Source organism: Podarcis vaucheri (genome assembly GCF_965113315.1).
Source record: "Podarcis vaucheri genome assembly, chromosome: 9".
NCBI lineage: Eukaryota > Metazoa > Chordata > Lepidosauria > Squamata > Lacertidae > Podarcis > Podarcis vaucheri.
The window spans coordinates 48,958,224-48,978,811 of NC_138767.1; the positions used below are offsets into that span (position 1 = coordinate 48,958,224).

Genomic DNA, 20,588 nt, shown 5'->3' on the forward strand with positions numbered 1-20,588 from the left:
ACACACATTTTCCCCAAGTGATCTTGTTCTGTCTCTCTTTCTCTCCCACAACTGTATGTGCCATAATTGGAGAGAAACACAATGTACAAAACCCTGTACTTAACTAGAATAAGCATCTCTCATTTCCATGTAAACCCCTAAAATACCAATCTCCCTAAAAGTTCCCTTAGAACACATTTCCCCAACCCCTTAGATTCCCATAGAACAGCGATTCCCTCACCCTAGCAGCCATTCAGCAAGGCCTCCTAGAACAAGCATCTCATGGCTCAACATAGGCTGAGAATGACTGTAATTCATGGCGCTTAATGAACACTTTGGCTGCTTTTGCAACAATCAGTAGTGGGGATCTTCAGACCACTGTTTCATATTTCATTGTATTTATCCCATCCTTTCTCTGAGGAGCTTAGGGTATCATACATGGGTGTCGTCATTTGATTCTTCAACCACCCTGTGAAGTAGGCTGAAAACAAGACAGAATTTTTTGTAGGCCTACCCAGTTAAACTTTGTGGCTAAACAGGGTTTTGAAGTCAGGCGTTCCTAATGCAAAGGCAAATATTTTGTCCACCATGCCAGAGCCACTTAACGTGCAATGGATTTACTGCACAGCCAGTTGGGGTCTGTGCAAATCAGCCCTGCCTTTTCCCATCTGCACAATGTTGACAGAATTACTTTAAGGGTCTGTCGGCTCTTTTCACCGAGTAGGTGAAAATAGTTTTATTTTCAAGCACATGTCGTTACCGAGACACATTTTTCAAATCTGAATGATAACCTGCTGTTTTACCAGATCTTCAATTTAGCTATACAGTAGAAAAAGTTAAACAACAAATGCTATACATTGGTAAAATTAACTCTTAACATTGCTGATGCATGACAATGCTTAAAAAGTAGATCTGGAAACAGTGTACAGTATAGCCATCTTTGTTCTACCTCAAAAGTTGAAAAGATCAATTTAGTGAATCACAGCAAATTTTATTCACTCTGGGGGGACTTGTTGGCATCCATCTGTCTCAAGAGACAATGGCGTGCACTTCTGGGGGTGAAGTCAAACCACTGTGTTTGCAGCACCAAAGTGACCTCCCTGCTGCTCAAACCTGGGCAATGTATATGGAAGTCCAGGACCATCACTGATGTGGTCCAAATGAAAGCAGAGCAATGTGTATAAAGTTCCTGGTGCAGATTTCCAGAAACACATTAGTGTGATGCAAGCTATTCAGTTCAAACCGCATCACCTCTGTATTTCAAGAGTAAGGGTGTGCAGTTTCAGCTATTTCTTGGTCTGAGTGAGAATGTTTACTCTGCTGGTGGTGGTGCAACCATTCCTAAAGAAAACCAGCCCTGGATCCCTTGAATTGGAATAACTTTCAACCAGTCACAAATACCTGCTTTTCGAAAGTTGTGATGGGGCAGCTTCAAGTATTCTTGGATCACATTGATTCTTTCTATCCATTTTGATCTGTGTTCATGCCTGGCCATGGAAATGGGTTGCCCTTGGTCTCCCCGATGAATGGCCCTTACAAAGATTAGATAGTCATTGGATTGTCCAGAACACTTTGTTGCTCAGCGCATGAAGCTTTCTGATTCGTAGTCACTGTGGACATGGAAGTTAACCTACTAACAGCTTCAAAAATAAATAAATAAATGAAAATTGACCCAACTGAAAAATTCAGAAACACCATCTTTCAATTTTGGACCGGCAAACTCTAGCAGGTCTCAGAAACTGGAAGTTGGTAAATACCGTACTTTTCGCCCTATAAGACCCCTCTCGCTCTTCAGGCTTTGCGCAGCTCTCCGCAAGCCGTGGGAGCCCGGCGCCGGGCTCCCACGGCTTGCGGAGAGTTGCCTGTTCTGGGGGCTGGGGTCGGGGGAAGTTCAGGCTTCCCCCACCCCAGCCCCGCACCAGGGGGGGAAATAATTTTTTTCCCCTTTATTTCCCCCCCAAAAAAGCTAGGTGCGCCTTATGGGATGGTGCATCCTATAGGGCAAAAAATACGGTATCTCTCCACTATTTGCACTTGGATGGCCATTTTATATGCAGCAGTTGGACCTAGCACTCTCGCTGATGGCCTCCATTGGTACCTACCTACAATTTCATTTTCACTCATATATATATTATTTTAACTCTCAGAAGGAAAATATACTATGCTGATCATAGAGAGATTTCAATAACTTAAAAATAAAAGATCAGTCATATCATAGCAGCTGTAGTCATCTCTTCTTTGCTAGCCAAGGCCGGCCGATAGAAGGGCCTAGAATTATGTATCCTGACATTGTTCAAAACAACATTCTATTTGCTATTGCGTTTGGCTGCCAAATGTGAGTTTGCAGTGCAGATGAAAAAGATACTGTAAGTCTTCTTTATAATATGATAATATGGGTCTGATTCACCTATAGACCCCAGAACTGTCTATTTCACAGTTCATCCTACATAGTCCTGTTCCTAAATGGGCTATAATCAGAGAACAAATGTTCTCTAGAAAGGTGCTTACAAAGCAAAATAGCTTGGGATGACTTCTGCAGTGAACCATGCCACATGCTGAGAGAGACTGCTTAAAGGTTAAGCCTTAACCCTTAACCCTCCAAGTCTCTTTTCTTTTCTTTTCTTCTTTTTTGCAGCTTAAAATCACTCTTCCCAAGCTGCTTCTTCACCCATGGGAAGAAATATTAGCTTAACATATAGTTTGAGCCTGGTAAAGGCTTTCAGACAGCATGGGAATCCAGTACGCATGATATTCAGAAATTAATTTACACTTAATTACACTCATTTAATTTTTGCTGTCTCTGAAAATTCATTATGATCTTCAGGGGATTAAAAAAAGAAGCTTCAACATTGCTCATAGTCAATGGATATACATAAATCCATTAACATTGTAAAAAAGAAACATCTTTTGTTAAAATGTCAGAAGAATATAAAGCTGCATCATCGGCTAGTCAAGTCTATCTAGGCCAATATCTTTTATAGCTGCAATCTCATGCAGCCGCTTCTGCAGGAAAGGCACTAACTGAACAGAACATTTCCCTCGTAATCTTTGTACACCACCATTTGTTCTCAGTTGGACATCCTTAAAATGAGTATGTAATTAGCATATGCAATCCCCACAGGAAGTGTAGCATTCATAAATTGCTCATGATATGGAGAGCCCTGGAACTGTCCCTATTCTTGCACAAACTGTATCACACTCACATGCAGACGCCCCACAGAAAAGGCAGCCACCCCAACTCCAGCATGGCAAATGGCAGGTTGGTAGGCAAGCAAGCAAGCAGCATGGGTGGCAAGTGGCCTAGACATACTGTTTAACGGAGGGGAAGCACATCATTAAATGTGACTGCAGAGATGTTTGACAGAGGCAGGAAGACACGTCACATACCAAGCCGCCATTACTGGCAGCAGTTTCTAATCAAGCTTGGGTACTCATGAAACCGAATCTATGAAACTCTCCTAACACCAACAATTCCTTCAGGAAGAGCTTCAAAAGGAAATGTTGTGTGCATTTTCCCCATCTCGGTCAACACTTGCTTTTCCCACATTGCCCCCCCCCTCACCGGAGATGTGTAAGCTAAAACTACATTGGGAGTGTGTGTATATCTCCATTCAGGGCTAGTCCTACCATTAAGCAGAGTGAGGGGATCACCTCAGGGAGCTGATTTTGAGTTCATGAAAGGACAGCAAAAGCCCTATTTCAGATGAGATTCAGAGGTAGAGAACAAGAAAGCATGAGGGAAATGTCAAGGGTCAAGCAGTAGAAACTGATTGTGTAGACTGAGAGAGTTGATGGAGCCTGTGATTTCCTTTTGTGAAATTTCTAAGACTATAAAAATTGACAGATAGATATGCAAGAGACCATAGTCCCAAGCAGCTATACCAATCAGGCAATAAAACTATGAAAAGCCTCCTTTTCAGTGGATTAAGACAGAAACCTACCATGATTTTAAAGTATAGTAATGTCTACAAGTTATTTTTACTATGTCTGCTTTTTTCTTCCTCTTCAAAAAAGGGAAGAACAAAATAACAATCAATTTCACACCTAGCTCCAGTTTGCAATATGAAACTAGTACATAAAGATATATTGCCCTCTGCTGGTTGGAATGAATTGTGATACTGTACATTGTTTATTTATTTTTACTGCTGGTTTCCTGCAACAGAAAGGGACTGAATAACAGTATCAAAAAAAAAAAAACCCCAAAAAACCCCCACAACTCTTGTCCAGTTTTTTAAGGTAAACCATCTAGGTTCATTCTAGGTAACAAAAAAGAAGGCAGGAAGAGAAAATCATCCCATTATTTCCTTCCACTCCAAGCTGCCACAGTCATTCCTTCCACTCCAAGCTGCCACAGTCATTACCAACCCTTGTTAGTGCCTAGTTTGATTAAAATCCACGGTTGCCACTGTCATGTTCAAAGTTGCTAACAAAATTACCACTGTACAGAACAGTTACAACAATGCAAAATAAAAGCAGCTTAAGGATCCGCATAAGGAACATGTTGATAGAAACCTGGGGTGCTAAATTTGGCCACTTTTTCTGCTACTGTCATGAAAAAGTCCTGCAGAGGCAGCAAGAGTCAGGCCCATGCAGTGGGGCAGCTGGTTACATTTGCCCCACTCCTCAGAGGGCTAAGTCAGCCAGGAGGAGGGGGACACCAGGGGCCTGCCAGGCATATGCTCGTCATGCCAAGAGCACCATGGGCCTCAAACAAGACTCCTGCCTTAGACAAGCTCTGCACGGGTCTGCCAACGGTGCTTTTAAAAAACCAAGAAACTGAGCATGGAATTTATCACTCCCATCTGCTGCAAACTGTGGTTTTTTGTAGCAGTAGCAGCAAGTGGTAAAAGCTGCACCAAAACGGAGAACTAGCTTCCTCTTTTTGGTGCTGTTAACTGGTACAGTGGTACCTCGGGTTACAAACGCTTCAGGTTACAAACTCCACTCACCTGGAAGTAGTTGCTCCAGGTTGCGAACCTTGCCCCAGGATGAGAATGGAAATTGCACACCAGCGGCATGGCAGCAGCAGGAGACCCCATTAGATAAAGCGCGCCTCAGGTTAAGAACAGTTTCGGCTTTAAGAACGGACCTCCGGAACGAATTAAGTTCGTAACCCGAAGTACCACTGTAGTAGCAATAGCAATGCAAAATCACTGCCTTGCATTTTAGGATTCTGTAGTCTCAAAGTAAGTGTCCCAAATTGTTAGTGTTATACTTGGAGTGTTTATGGGCAGACTCATATAGAGCTTGTTAGGGTCCCGGGTCAGGAGTCTGGTTAGGATACAGTTCTTGGCATGACGGCATAAGTCCAGCAGGCCCTTTGTGGGGGGCCCGGCTGGTTTAGCTCTCCAAGGCCTGGGGCAAGGGTACCTGGCTGCCCCTTCTCTGCACAGGCCTGTTTACAGGGTCATCAAGCATGGCATCTGCTGCTTCCAGTATGCTCACCAGTAGCTCCTATGGCACCTGTAAACTGTGTCAACATGTATTTCCTCAAAAATCCACAATTCATGAGTGAGGGGAAGGCCCACACCTTTCGTGGGTCCTCTTCCCCTGCCTCTCTTTTAGATGTTTCAGTCATGTTATGTTATGCCATAATCCCATAGCAGTCTTTTTGTTATGCCATGCCCCAAACCACATATTTCTGGGTTATAGCCATTTTGTGAGTGGAACCCACAGAACTTACTCAAAATTTCAAATGTGTCCCTTCAGCCCACTGCTTTACATTACAACTTCAAATAATATATTGATGCAAATAAAAGATGGAGATAACCCTTCTATCAAAACTATATATACAGGACTCATCTATACAGCTGCAAATAAAATGTTTTAAAATGGGCTGTGAAGTGTGATATACAAATGTGACACTAGATAGAGACAGTGAGCTATGCCAAATTCAGTGTATTTTTCAAAATGTTTTTTATTTAAAAGCACTTGCACATAGATCCCACCACAGTCTGATGAGCATATTTCCATGGTGAAACTTAAGGTCATATTATGTTTCAGACTGCAGAAAGCCTATCTAATAAGTGTATTGGATAAATTACCGTATTTTTCTCTCTATAACACTCACATTTTTTCTCCTAAAAAGTAAGGGGAAATGTCTATGCGTGTTATTGAGCGAATGTGTGGTCCCTGGAGCCGACTGGCCCGAGTGCAGAAAATCAGGCAAAAATCAGATCGCGCGCTGCAGAGGGGAGGCTGCTGCTTTCCTGCATTCTGCCTCAGGGTCTTATTGCCCACCCTCTTCTGTTTTCAGTTGCTTTGTTTACAAAGTTGTAAAAGCTGTTTTCGGTTGCTGTGGTTACAAAGCACAGATCCACATGGATTCTCAGAATTTTTGCATTGGCCTACCCCAAACTCACCGTCAAATCACATGTCTGTGGCCACAGCATGAAGCACCAAAATGATACATCCACTGTTTCATTCAGAATTTTTTTTCTTGTTTTCCTCCTCTATAAACTATGTGTGTGTTATGGTCAGGTGCGTGTTATAGAGCGAAAAATACGGTATGTGGCAAATTATATTTTGGTTATAAGCAAAGATGGTTCCTGTCCACAAATTCTTCTGATTTGCAGATTTATGTGGTCATTTCAAAAGTGTTACTAAATGCAAGAAATCTGACAGATTATAAACACACACATTTTTGTGTTATTAAAGTGCCAGTATCTCATTTTGTTTATTGCATGCTAGTTAATTTTAAATAATCTCAACAGCAGAGGAAGTATTATTCTTTCTCTGAAGTAGTCTGTTTTTTACAGAGTACTTCAGAGTATTTTACCACTTTGAACAACAGGTTCACATATTTCTACAAATTAACATGCAGATGGATTCTTTTCCGCTGCTTTTTTTAATTTTCAAACATTTTCCCCACAATCCAGTATTGAACTCCTGCAAGTTAATGCACTGTGTACTCAATACTACTTCTATAGCAATGACAGCTACGAACAGGTGTAACTTAAGCACATTAAAAGCAAAACTTTTATAAAATTGAAACCAGCTTTCTGCAAGCAAGATCCGTCCTACATATCATGTAAATTAACTCCTATTTTTCAGCTGGCTGCTATATTGTTTTTGTGTAATTTGTTTTTACTTAATGGCAAGAGTTTTGTTTCACAAAAGGTTTTCAGAGTGGAAGGAAACCAAAGGCTGAAGGGTATATTTTGCCTGTTGTGAAAGACATTTTGAGCAGCGGTTCTCAGCCAGGGGATCACTTCCATGCATTATTTGGAGAAAATTAGCTATAAAGACAAAGGACTGGAGCTAAACGGTATGAATCAAAACTAACTGAGTAAAATATATTTGAAAACATGTGTATGCAATGATGAAAACAGGAAGCAAAAATGCAAAGTTTTGAAAAGTTACACTGCACAGATTCTCCATGCCCTCTCAGTTTCAAATGGAAACTCTTCAGAGCAAGATTGCATGGTAGCAAATGCATGCAGCTAGTTGCCTAAGGAATGCATTTTATTACTGGACATGAATTTCATATGGCAGCCCAAACTTCTAGCTACTTCTAGTCATGCTACATTACAACTAAACTGAATGTGAGAAAACTGGAGGATTTGTTTGCATTTCTGAATGAATTAAAAGTTCCATTCTACTCAAGCACAGAGGTTTTTTTCTATTGATGTTGGGATAACCTTTGCCATGATTTTCAAACTGTGACATGTAAAACTTTATTTTATCATCACTGGTGATCCACACACTGATAATCTCAAGACTGGACTATCGTAATGTGTTCTTTGTGGGACTGCCCTTGAACTTCGTTCAGAATCTTGTGTTAGTTCAGAATGTAGTGGCAAGGTTTCTCTCTTGGGTGACTTACTGCAAACATTTAACAGCACATCTAAAAACAGCTACACTGGCTGCCTATAGTTGCCTGCTTCTAGCTATTTGCATTGACTTACAAAACCCTTTAACTTGAGGCCTGGATACCTGAGAGAACACCTTCTGCTGTACAGACCAAAAATATATTTTAAAAAATGGCTGAGGGAGGCTCTATTAGCTTAGACCTGCTAAATATTTAGCAATATGAAGGAGAGCCTTCTCGGTGGTGGCACTTCAGGTTTTGAACACCCTTCCCTTGAGATATGGCTAGTGCCTACTCTTTTAAACTTTCAATGCCAGGCTTTCTGTGGACTTTAGCACCAATGGCTGTTAGCTGTAAATACCTTTATGTTCTTTTATGACATAGCCAGATTTATTTTAATTTGTAGCCCACTTTGGAATTGCATTTATTTTATTCATTTATATACTGCTTATATTGCAAAAAAATTGTAATGAATAACACGTGAGATGTGTTTTAAGTAAGGAATGAAAAAAGAAAATAAAAAAAAATTCCTTCCAGTAGCACCTTAGAGACCAACTAAGTTTGTTATTGGTATGAGCTTTCGTGTGCATGCACACTGTAAAGCCTAACTTGCAGTTATGGTTAAAAAAGGAAAAACCTGTCTTTTTTGCATACTCCACTACAAGAAAGAGATAGATTCAGTAATCTGCATTTATCTTCGCTAATAGCCTAGGAAGGCAGCTCAAAATGCAGAAAACAGAGGCTCTGCTGAAGAAAGTACTGCTATTTCAAAGCACTTTTCAGAATCAATCCTTTCTTATTATTTTTAACAAAGGTGGGGGGACTTCACAGGGCAAACATATGCAGTGAAATAAGTTCTTTTTGAACTTGGCACACCAGCAAGGTTTCAAAAGCTTTCTAACAAAAGACTGCAAATTGCTCTAAGGGGATTTGATAAGTTAAACACAAAGGAGTCGTGCTTTATCGGTAATGGCATAACTTGTATTTCCTATGCTCTTGAGCACCAGATTCATTTCCAACCAAGGCAACAGCAACATATATTAATTCTGCCAAGGGTGAAGATCTTGCAGCACTTAGTACTCAGGAGCAGACACCAGTTAATATGTTAATTTTCTTCCATGAAGATTTAAATACCGAGCTATGCATAGGCATTACTGTTTGTATATAACTTTTAGTCCTGACACAACATATTTTAATACCCACCAGAGACTTTGCTGAGTTGCAATTGTAAACATATGTCTGGCAGTTTCCAATTGGTGAAAAAAGGCATGAGTAATATCTCAGAGGAGGGAGCTTTGAATATTGTTGCAACAAGAATTCACTGTGCAAGAGTAAACACAAATTTAAAGGAGACAATTGAAATGCTGCTGCTTATCTTGTCATTTGTAGCGATCTGCATGACAAAGTATAATAAAAGTAACAATAATGAACACTAGTTCTTTCAAAATTTTCAAAACAATTTACATATATTTTCTTGCTATAATACACTTCTGCAAGGTAGTCTATAATTATATTTTTAATACATAAAGGAAACAATGAAATAACAGTCCAGTGGTACCTCAGGTTACAGACGCTTCAGGTTACAGACTCCGCTAACCTAGAAATATTACCTCGGGTTAAGAACTTTGCTTCAGGATGAGAATAGAAATTGTGCTCTGGCGGCGCGGCAGCAGAAGGAGGCCCCATTAGCTAAAGTGGTGCTTCAGGTTATGAACAGTTTCAGGTTAAGAACGGACCTCCGGAACAAATTAAGTACTTAACCCGAGGTACCACTGTAATGGACACAGATTTGCTGAGCTACTCATAATATTACTGCTGGTTACATATGTCTGCCCACCCAAACCAATTGCATAGACAGCCCACATACAGCAGAAAGGGGGCCAAAGACTGGGAGAGGGTGCCCTACCTAAGACCTACAAGCTAGTTCACTCCAAGGGCCAGATTCAAAGTGGGGGTGGCCGAATTTGTAACTCATTCTTTTAGGGACTGTACCACACAACTTATCAGTAAAAGCAATAGTGCGTGCATATTTAACTCTAGTAAAATCCCAACATTTCAGTCTTTTAATATGAATAAAATGTGTGCTTCTTCTGTAAACACGTTTGTGGTGTTTCTTTGTTTTTTTAAAAAAAAAACTTAATTAGAGATCTGCCAACAAACAAAACCCCTTGCATGCACACATTCTACATGCTATCGTTATAAGAGATTAGAGTGGTTCATGAAGAAAAACACAGGAGAGGCAGAAAAGCATGATTTACATGCCACGAAGAAATTGCATTGAGTATGCAATCGTGTTTAGAGCTGAAAATTAATTCACATAAGAAGCTACTGAGGTTTCAAAGTTAGTACGTCTGGCATCAAAAGCAAACACTGTCTGGATAACACCAGTAATGGTACAATTGATATAGTAAAACATGGCGAGTTCTACGTTGTCAGTTCTTGATTATGTGTTATCTGCACTTTTGTCATTGGAACAATGAAAATGCTACACTTCAGTTGCAATGTTATGCCCAAACAGACACAGAATTAAGAGCTTATGTATGGGTCCCCCTGTCCTATACACAAACCACCCCAATGTATGCTTATCCAACTTTAAAATAAAATTGAAACTCCAAGGAAGAATATTATTTTCCTTTCCAAGGTAATTTATTACATTGCTAAACTGATCCCGAAGCTATGATTTTTCTCACTTTCTCTCTTGATGTTTACATTACATCTCCTTTCTATAATCTAAACTCATCACTTCTTTTCCCAGGCTAGTAGACAAGACTAAACAACCAGTTGTCTCCTTTTTCAAATATATAGTAACTTTGTAACTTTCTTCTCTGTGTTTTTTCCCTCTTCCCAGCCTACATGATCCTTTGAGAGCTCTTCCAATTCCTTTGCCAGATTGTCTAAACTTCTCCTGAATCACATGGTGCCGAAATGAATGCTTCTTTAAAGCACACACAGCCCGCCATGAAGAACTAAACAGGTATAAATTTCATGCATTTTTTCCTACTTTCACTGCATCAGATGTAACCAGCCTTCGGGTTGCTTCTGTTTAAGCCATGGTAACAGACCAGTTGGGACGCGGGTGGCGCTGTGGGTTAAAGCCTCAGCGCCTAGGGCTTGCCGATCGAAAGGTCGGCAGTTCGAATCCCCGCGGCGGGGTGCGCTCCCACTGCTCGGTCCCAGCGCCTGCCAACCTAGCAGTTCGAAAGCACCCCCGGGTGCAAGTAGATAAATAGGTACCGCTTACCAGCGGGAAGGTAAACGGCGTTCCGTGTGCTGCGCTGGCTCGCCAGATGCAGCTTTGTCACGCTGGCCACGTGACCCGGAAGTGTCTCCGGACAGCGCTGGCCCCCGGCCTCTTGAGTGAGATGGGCGCACAAACCCCAGAGTCTGTCAAGACTGGCCCGTTCGGGCAGGGGTACCTTTACCTTTACCTTTACTAACAGACCAGTTAATCATGATTAAATCAAATTATTTAAATGGGTCTACTCTAAGTATGACTTACTCAGAGGCAACACTTTAATTGGAGGTTACATGTTTTAACCATAACAATATGTATGGCAGGGGGGAATTTAAATGGGTGCTTGTTATATGCCACTAGATTCTACACATGTTTATTCACTAAGATCTGCAACATTTACAACACTCTGTAAGTCATATTGAGTTCATTGAGGTTTATTCCCAAGTAAGTGGGGTTGGGACTGCAGTTTTAGACAATCAATTGGACAGGACAGTAATTCTGTAGCAGAGCATCTGTCTTGCATATGGAAGGTCCCAAGTTCAATCCTCAGCATCTTCGGGTACAGCTGGCAGAATCCCCTGCCTTGAACCTTGGAAAGCCACTGCCGGCTCGTGTAGACAATATTGAGCTTGATGGAACAACAGTCTCACCTGGCACAATGCAACTTCCTATGTTATCTAACTTAATGGGAAAATAATCTATTGAAAACCTTAATGAGTGTAAAAAGTACTCAAAACCAGAAAGCAGATTTAAATTTACTCTTAATGTGAGTACATACAAAATACATTGATAGCATTTTTCCACGCAAGACAGTTGCTGATGAAGCACGAGTAAAAATTATTTTAAAGCATTTCCCCCCCATGCCTATTTTTATGCAAATGCATGAATATTTAATCCAATAATGGATTAAAAGCTATATCAAGTGTGTGTATGTGTGTTGTGTGTTACAGTCATTTTCCAAGATAAATGCCTGTAGGATTGTGGTTTTAGGACCACACTATTCATGAGGCAGGACATATGCGATCAAATATCACAAGGCTTTTCTTTACTTTGAAGCACTTGTGAAAGGGTGTACTGGTAATTCAAGTCAAGGAACTGCGACTGGGGAAACAGGTTAACCCTTTCCCCCGTGTTATTCCCTTATCAAAATCACCCCACAAGTTGCTAATAACCACCATCAGGAGAACAGACATCATGTCTGTATTTACACCTTTCCCCACCTGCAGCCAGTTAACTAACTTTGAGAAGGAGGGTTTCTGTAACTCCCCCACATTACTTTAGCATACACCCCCTCACCTGGCCAGGGGCTTTGGAGCAAAGGAAAATATGTCAGAAGATCATGCCATGTATCTCCCATGCCAGGCATAAATTCTCCCCTAGGCCTTTTTTTAGAGAGAGAGAAAGACACATTTAGGAACTATTGTTCTAGGAAATTCATATATTATCTAGGCAGAATAGTTTTGGCCCAGGAAAAGCTATCTTCAGAAAATGTATCCTGGCAACATCTAAGCCATTAGAGCAGGAAGACTTTACAGTACTTAATGATTTACTGTCAGTCAAAATTTACATGCATGCTGGCATCAAGTACTGGAGACACAGAGGAATAAAAAGAGGCAAGAATCATTACGAACAAATTGCAGCTGACTTTGTTACCCCTCTCCTTGTCCTTTTTTTATAACTAATACTCTAGATTCCACAGTTTATGGGCACTGTTGCATGAAAAAGTATAATCTGATTTTCTCCTCCAGCGGTACTTGTTGTATCTTGGAACTACATTCAGACCCAAGACATTCTTTGGAAGCAGTGAACTGTTGCCTTGCTTCCAGAGATGGGATGTTTCCTAGTAGAGGAAAAGCAAATCAAAGCAGGCAGAGTGGGGGAAGCAATGGAGAAGAGCCATGCAAGTCATCTCCATTAAAATTAGTTTTATTAACTTAAGGTTTTCCTACTGCAATGGTCAGTAGCGCATTAAATTCATATAAGCATAGGACCTAAGAAGTAGGAAAACTCAGATATCTAGTCCTTGACTATTCACGGACTATCAGCTAATCCGTGGCTATTCTGGTTTTAGCTTTTGTAGCCTAAACCCTAGTTAATCACAGTGGACAACAAATCATAGAACTGTGTGGATGGAAGGGGCCCCAAGGGTCATCTAGTTCAACCCCCTGAAATGCAGGGATCACAGCTAAAGAATCCCTGACAGATGGCTACCTGACCTATGCTTAAAAACCTCCACTGAATGAGAGTCTACCACCTTCCATAGAATCCATTCTACTATCAGGAAGTTTTTCCTAATGTTTAGTCAGAATACTGCACAGAAACACACCCACACAAGTTGAAGGGGTTTGTTTTTACAAGTAAGGTTAAAGACAGGTCCATATTCTGAAAGCAGAAATGTAATACATGGCTGAACCTCCAAAAAACTCCATGCTGACATCCATCCCCAACAGGGCTGCCAACCTGAATAAAATATGGGGGGGGCATATAAGCACCACCCAGCATAATAAATCACACAGACTATTTGAATGGCAATATCCATCAACTTGGGTGGGCAGGCCCCTCAAATATTTTATTGTGGGGTGAGGGACCTCAGCCCCTAGGAGTTGGGTCCTATGCTCCCCAAGACTGCTTGTTCCATTGGCAGAATGCTCTTAATGTAGCATTAATAAAAGAAGATGCCTCTAGTCTAAGTGTTATATATCACTTCTATTGTTCAAATGAGGCCTGCTGCTGGAGGGAAGGTGGGTCATTATTCAAGGGAAGGAAACTGAGTTATGTTTATGAAAGGAAAGGGTTGACATTACTAAGCGCAAGGCAGGGGAGAACAGAGAATATCAGAAACTGGTATTCTGAACCTTTTCCCAGCATGTGGCTACGGCGATTAGTAAAACTTTGCCTACCAACCATGGATGTGTACTGCACATGATATAACTAACTGCAAATTTCCATATGTTTACAGCCACTGACTATGTGTACAGAATGCAGCAACTCCAATAGGAAAATGGAGTAGTATTGTTTTAAAAAGAAACCCACGCCAAATGTTCCCATTATGCAGAATCCCTGCCAAGAGGGGAAAGTTGCCAATCCTACTACAAAACCCTGGCAAACCATTCATTAAGACAATTCTAGCACATTTGTTCACATTCATCACTGAACTATATAATTTCATAGTATCAGGAGAATTCTGGCAAAACACCTAATGCCCTTTTATCAATGGTGGAAACCTAGCCTGTGCCAACAGACAGCAAAGTTTAAAAAGCTACTTAGATACAGCAACCCCTAATGGTCTGAGCCTACACCCACAAACCCATTCAGAAAAGTCTTACTGACTGCCTACACAACTACAGTAAATGCATTTAGTAAACGCAAGATTTTGGGCTCCTCTCCAAATCTTGGCACATGTCTCACATGACACATCTTAAGTCCAAAGCTTGCCTCACACCTTCTGAGTGAATACCTCAAGTAACCAGGGGTTGTTATGCTGTTCTGTAGTAAACTGTTCTGCAACCTTCTGACAAATGACAAGATATACATGGCTTACTAAGGGCCCCTCCTTCTTAGTGCACATTCATGATTATTGACCTTTGAATTGCACATTCATTATTAATTGCGTTCATGATGCTGCTGGGGTGGTGAGGGTAGGTGTACTCAGTGGCTGTGTGTTTTAAAAAATATATACTTTCTGCAGTGATCTAGTGAGGCAAAAAGTGAGTGTCTGCACTGAGCTGAAGGATGGGCCAAGCTGAGCAAGCAAGCCATACATACATACATCTTCTACATACAACTTAGTAACACTGTGAAACTGTAGAGCTACCCAACCTGGGCATGGGGCAACTGGGACAATTTCCTCCAGGCCTGCTACTAATGATTACTGAATGCCATCTAAGATTTTCAGGCGAGGTGCCACCGGAGAGAGATTTTCTGTGGTAGTTATCATAAGAAAATGTATAGGAGTGGTGTGAGGACAGACCTTAAGAGAGGAAGTCTTCCTGAGTAGTGGTGAAGGCCAGCAGCAGGCCACAACATGGAGACCTGTGACACAGAGCCCCATGAAGCCAAAGGAAGTTCTGCCAGATGCGGGTTGGAATCTGGAAGAGGCAGTACTGCACAACCTTATCCCTATTTCTTTATCCCCATGTAATTATTATTATTATTTATTTATTTATTTCATATGCTGCCCTTCATCACAAGCTCTTAGGGCAGTTCTCAGAACATAAGAAAAAATGAAGCACATCTATCCATCTGCAAGAATCTGTAGTCCTTGCATGTAACAACATTTGCATGTGACCACCAACATTGTGCACATATGCATGAGTCTTTGCAGAAGGGAAACAGGAGGGCTGCCAACATCACACCTACTCCAGGCCCCATAACCCTCTGGGTGGCCTTACAATGTTGACCACAGGGGTAAGGGGAACTAAAGGTATGCCTTGCCCTGGGCACTATTTATCCTAGGGCCAGACCAAGACATTTTGACACCTGAGGTGAACCACAAAATGGCATTGTTGTCATAGTTCCTGGCACCACCAATGAAGAAATGCACCAAGAACAAAGCTGGAAAATCAAATCAACCCTACCCAACAGATGAATTGGCAATCAAAGGCCAGTGTGGGGCGGGGAGGGGGTGTCCACTTTGAATCATGCCAGGCAGGTGCATAGCCCAGCAGACCCCAGAGTGCAGCCCTTGACATTTCCTCCCTAGGGATGGGAAGACACCAGCAGCACCTTCTAGTCATCAGAGGCCCTGCAGAGGCAGCATTGGAGGAGCTGCAAGGGGACAGCAGATCTGGCCTCCAAAGAGCATACCGCAGCCCTGAATGACACATTGGTAGGCAATGCGTTCATTGGAGGCCAGATCTGCTGCCTCTGTGGATCCTGCTACCTGAGGCAGTGAAGACCTTGCCTAGTGGGTGTGTCGGTTCTGCTAGCAGTAGCAATCCTGCATACTGTTTACGCATGGAAAAACTTTGGGGTGGTCACCCTGCTTATTTCCAATCAGTGCATATCCAGTAACTTCCTTCAAGAATCCTTTAAACTTTTAAAGTGTCCTGCTTAGTTTTCCTCCGTTTTTTGTTGTAAAGCAATGATGTGGTGGAATCGGGGAAGCCTTGCAGAACCAACTAAAGTGTAAGAAAGCCACTGTTACTGTGCCAGGGACTATGTTGCCGAATATAGCCAAAGACCACTCTGAGCTAGTAAACAAGTAAACCCCAAGGAAACAAAACAAGCAGAAGGCAGGGCTGTGGTAGCACGAGCAGCTGTAGAGCGGGGCGGGAAGGCTCGCGGGTTATTGTTTTGCCAGGAGAGCTTCTTGGGTCTCCGAAGCGGAGCGAGCTGCTCCTGCCCAAACACTCTCTTTTTCTTCCACTTCTACAACTTCGAGGGACGTGACTGACCCCCGTCCTCCATTTCACGGCGGGTCTCCCTAAATGCAGCCGCGACGAGCGCCTTCTGTCGAGTCTTTTAACCTCGCAGCCCATAGGCAACCAGTTACAAAAATACACCAAAAATACACCTCCCCACCCTCACGCCTCTGCAGCCGACTCTGACCCGGGATAGTCCCGCTTCGAGCGAGGCGCCAGGCAGCAACGCCGCTGCTCCAAGGGCGGGAAGTTGCCCAGCCGATGCCAACTCCCGTCGAAGTTTCCCCGGAGCAGTGGCGTAGCGTGGGTTGTCAGCACCCGGGGCAAGGCAAGTAATTTGCGCCCCCTAACCCGTGGATTTGCGGCCCCTAACCCTAACCCCCAGATGTTGCGCCCGGTGCAGCCGCCCCCCTGCACCCCCCACGCTACGCCACTGCCCCGGAGCCCCAACTTCGCGCGTCTCTCCTTCCTCCCCCCGGGACTAACTCACCCATGTCGCCTCTCTCGGCTCCACGCGGGTCCCCCTGCAGCGCAGCGGCAACAGCTCCCTCGGCGACCCTCCGGCGCTCTCCCCGAGAGGAGCCGCCGCCTCGCCAGCTGCCCCCACCCCCCGTCCCTCGCCCCGGCGGCGTCAGCGGAGCGGAGGCGGGTCCCCAAGCCCCTCCCCCACGCCCACCTGCCTCGTCCCGCGGCCGCCGGGAGGGTCGCCAAGGCGGAGCCCCCGCCTCACTTTGGGGAACTGCCCACCAACTTTTCTCAGTTATGCGGGAGAGCAGCGGGACAGCGGACGCGCTGCTGAGGCGCTTCTTCGTCTTTGTCGCCCGGGCGAGAGTAGCCAGAGCAGATAGGCTGCTTTCTGGGTCCCCACACAGCCGAGGGCCGAGTTGAGGAAGGCTGGGGGGGGGGGAAGCATGAGGAGCGCGGCCCCTTTTATTTGGAAGGGAAAGCATCGACAGCGGCGGCTGCTGCTAGTAAGGAGACGCGGTGGAAGAGCGGGAGCAAACTTTCCTTGCTTCCCATGCTCGCCAGCAGAACCTGGAAAAAGAAGGAGAGAGAGGAGGACTCTCCAACCAGGAAGCCCCCTGGGAAAAGCGCTGAGACATCCTGCGTTGGACTACAACTCCCAGCCCCCGCAGATGTGGCCGATAATGGGGGAGGGTTGGAGATGCAGTTCAACACATCTGGAGGGCACCAGTTTGGGGGAGGCTGTTCTAAGCTTGAGGGTCTGTAATCAAGCAAGAAAAGGGGGTGACTGGCTGCTGCTCCTAACTCCTCTCTCTTGCTGACTGTCTCAAGGCACCGAGGCGGCAAGGACTGTACCCAAGTTGCAACCACCTCTGCTTGCTTGCTTGCTTTCTCTCTCTCTTTCTCTCTGAGAGGTACAGTGGTACCTCGGGTTACATACGCTTCAGGTTACATACGCTTCAGGTTACAGACTCCGCTAACCCAGAAATAGTGCTTCAGGTTAAGGACTTTGCTTCAGGATGAGAACAGAAATCATGCTCCGGCAGCACAGCGGCAACGGGAAGCCCCATTAGTTAAAGTGGTGCTTCAGGTTAAGAACCGCTTTAGGTTAAGTACGGACCTCCGGAACAAATTAAGTATTTAACCTGAGGTACCACTGTACTGTATATAAGGTTGATGCTAGACCTAGAAGGTCACCTCACCACCTGCATTCAGCCTACTGAACCACACCTGCCCTGCCCTCCAGAGGCAATATGTGAGGGAGAGAAGGCAGTGGGTTCATTGGACCCAATCCCCATTCCCATGCCACCTACAAGGAGGGTGCAGGTAAACAAATGAGTGCTTTAATCGGCAGCTCCTTCCGTGACTAGCCCACTGCACACTGCGTCATCAAGGCAGAAGGGGCTGCTCACAATACTGTATCTCTCCAGCCAGCCCCATGGGCCCAATCTTTCCTGCTGTGGTACCCAACAGAGGTGCACAATAGTGGAGGTAGGATCACTGGCCCACCTTAAGGACATTTAATGAGGACTGAGGACTTTTACCATCTCAGTGAAAACTCAAAAGTGTGGAGAGATGGTTGAGCAAGTGAAGAGGTAGAGTTTTGATGATGATGATGATGATTTGCTTTCCTCTTTTAGAAAAGTCATAGACTGCTCCTGATTCTGAATCAAAACTACAACTAGTGTGGATTCAAATGACGAGGGTTTTCTCACTGCATAGTGCTTGCTGTGTTTCGTAGTATAATCTGGAAGAATGCTGCCCAGCTCAGGAAGTCTGTGCTCTTCTCACTTTCAGCAAGATGTAAAAATCTAGCTTTATGAAAATGTAGCAGACTCAGATTCAGTGGGAAGTTGGACCTCTTTAGAGAACATATGAATAGGGAATCCCCCTGTAAAGGTGCACATAAGGCAGGTGGAAACTGTTACTATATCTCCTGTAAATCTGGGCAATAAGTGACAGCACTATTAGTAAGAGTAATGTAATTAGTAAGAGCTTTCTCAAGTACTCAAAATTGGTTACATTTTTTAAATTGGTTACATTTTTTCCTCTCCTCTAGGAGATCGCAACTTTCTGGTCACAACTTTTGCCTAGCATATCCCTGTCTATACCTCTCGCTGCTTATTACAATATATATCCTAAAGCAAAGTACAGTCGTACCTTGGTTTACGAACAGCTTAGTTCCTGGACATTTTGGCTCTTGAATGTCGCAAACATGAAAGTGACTGTTCTGGTTTGTGAACTATTTTTGGAAGCCGAATGTCCGGTGAGGCTTCCACGGCTTCCAATTGGCTGCAGGAGCTTCCTGCAGCCAATCAGAAGCCACACTTTGGTTTCCGAATGTTTTGGAAGTCGAACAGACTTCTGGAACAGATTCTGTTTGACATCCAAGGTACGACTGCATAAATAAGAGCAGGGAACTATGAGTCTCCAAATATTGTTGGCCAGCAACTCCCATTAGCCCCAGCCAGCATGACCAATCAGGGCTGTCTTTAGCAAATGTGGCACTGGAGTGCAACTATCCGCCCAGCGCCCCCAAATTACCACAGATAGTGGGGAGGGGTGAAGCTGCGCACTTCTAGCCATCAGGAGGGTGCAACTCTCCCCCATGCTGCTGAAGGAGAGCAATCCCCACAGAGGCTTGGGAGGGAAGCTGCACCTGCCAGCCATATGGTTGGTGGGGCGCAGCTGGCGGAAGTGCAGGGAAAGGGGAAGCTGCTAGCAAAGCCGCACAGCTCCCCCACTCACTGGGGCGCCCCTGAGAGGCTGGCGCCCTGGCACGACGCACCACTAAGCCGTATGGGAAAGACGGCTCTGTGGCCAGTAGCAAGGGATGATGGAAGATGGAGTTCAGCAACATTTAGAACACTACCAATTCCCCATCCAGTCTATATATTTATATAATATCAAAAGCTTTTCCAAAACGTTAGCACTGTTGCCATTCTTATTACTGCAGCACAGGGCTGAGAGGAATGATGCAGACTCCAATTCCCAGACAGTACTAGATAAACAAGAACTGGCCCTAGAGATAAGTCTTTGTACCTGCAAGTTTTGCTAATTAAAGCAAAGACTAGCTTTGATGGCACAGAACTAGGGGAAAGAGTTAAATCCCATACTTCACAGGTCTGGTTTAGGTCCCTTGAAGCTGCTTTTTGTAAGGAAAAGGATGTCAAGAGTTCCATTCACAGAACTTCCATGTCACATCTAATTTGACTATAATGTCTGTTATGCTACCCAGGAGACAGTATCAACTGAAAAACAAAGATTTGTCTAACTACATCTGAACACTATAAATCCCAACCCTACCCAACCCAAACACACACACACACACACACACAGAGAGAGAGAGAGAGAGAGAGAGAGAGAGAGAGGTATGATTTAAGATATTATACTTGTATTGGCTGATATTCTAAAGTAAAAAATAATTTTGGCTGCTTTTTGTACACTGAACATAAAATCATGGCTCTTTATTAACTGAGTATAGAAAGCCCAAGAAGCAGTAGTAAGTATAAAATAGGGTTGCCAACTAAACAAAACCAATAAGTAAAAGCCAGACCTGTTTTTGATCCTTTCATAGCAGCCTGAAGATTTTCACAGCATGGAGATAACAACTTTAGAGAGTGCTCGAAACATCGAGAACTCTACTCAAAAAGTCGCCAAACAGTGGCTTTATAGATCTGTCTCTTAGCTTAGATCTTTTGATGTAAATACATGAAGTCTTCAAAAAGCAATTACT

At 43.6% G+C, this 20,588-nt stretch overlaps 1 protein-coding gene across 1 annotated transcript in view; it reads right to left on the reverse strand.

Annotated features, from left to right (window-relative positions):
• Positions 1-17,002, reverse strand: part of GPM6A (glycoprotein M6A) — a 175,741-nt gene extending 158,739 nt beyond the window's left edge. The window contains exon 1 of the mRNA XM_082237251.1: positions 16,878-17,002. Coding sequence (XP_082093377.1) covers positions 16,878-16,881 — 4 coding nt within the window. The 5' untranslated portion in view covers positions 16,882-17,002. The remainder of the gene's footprint in view (positions 1-16,877) is intronic.
• Between the last annotated feature and the right edge of the window lie 3,586 nt (positions 17,003-20,588).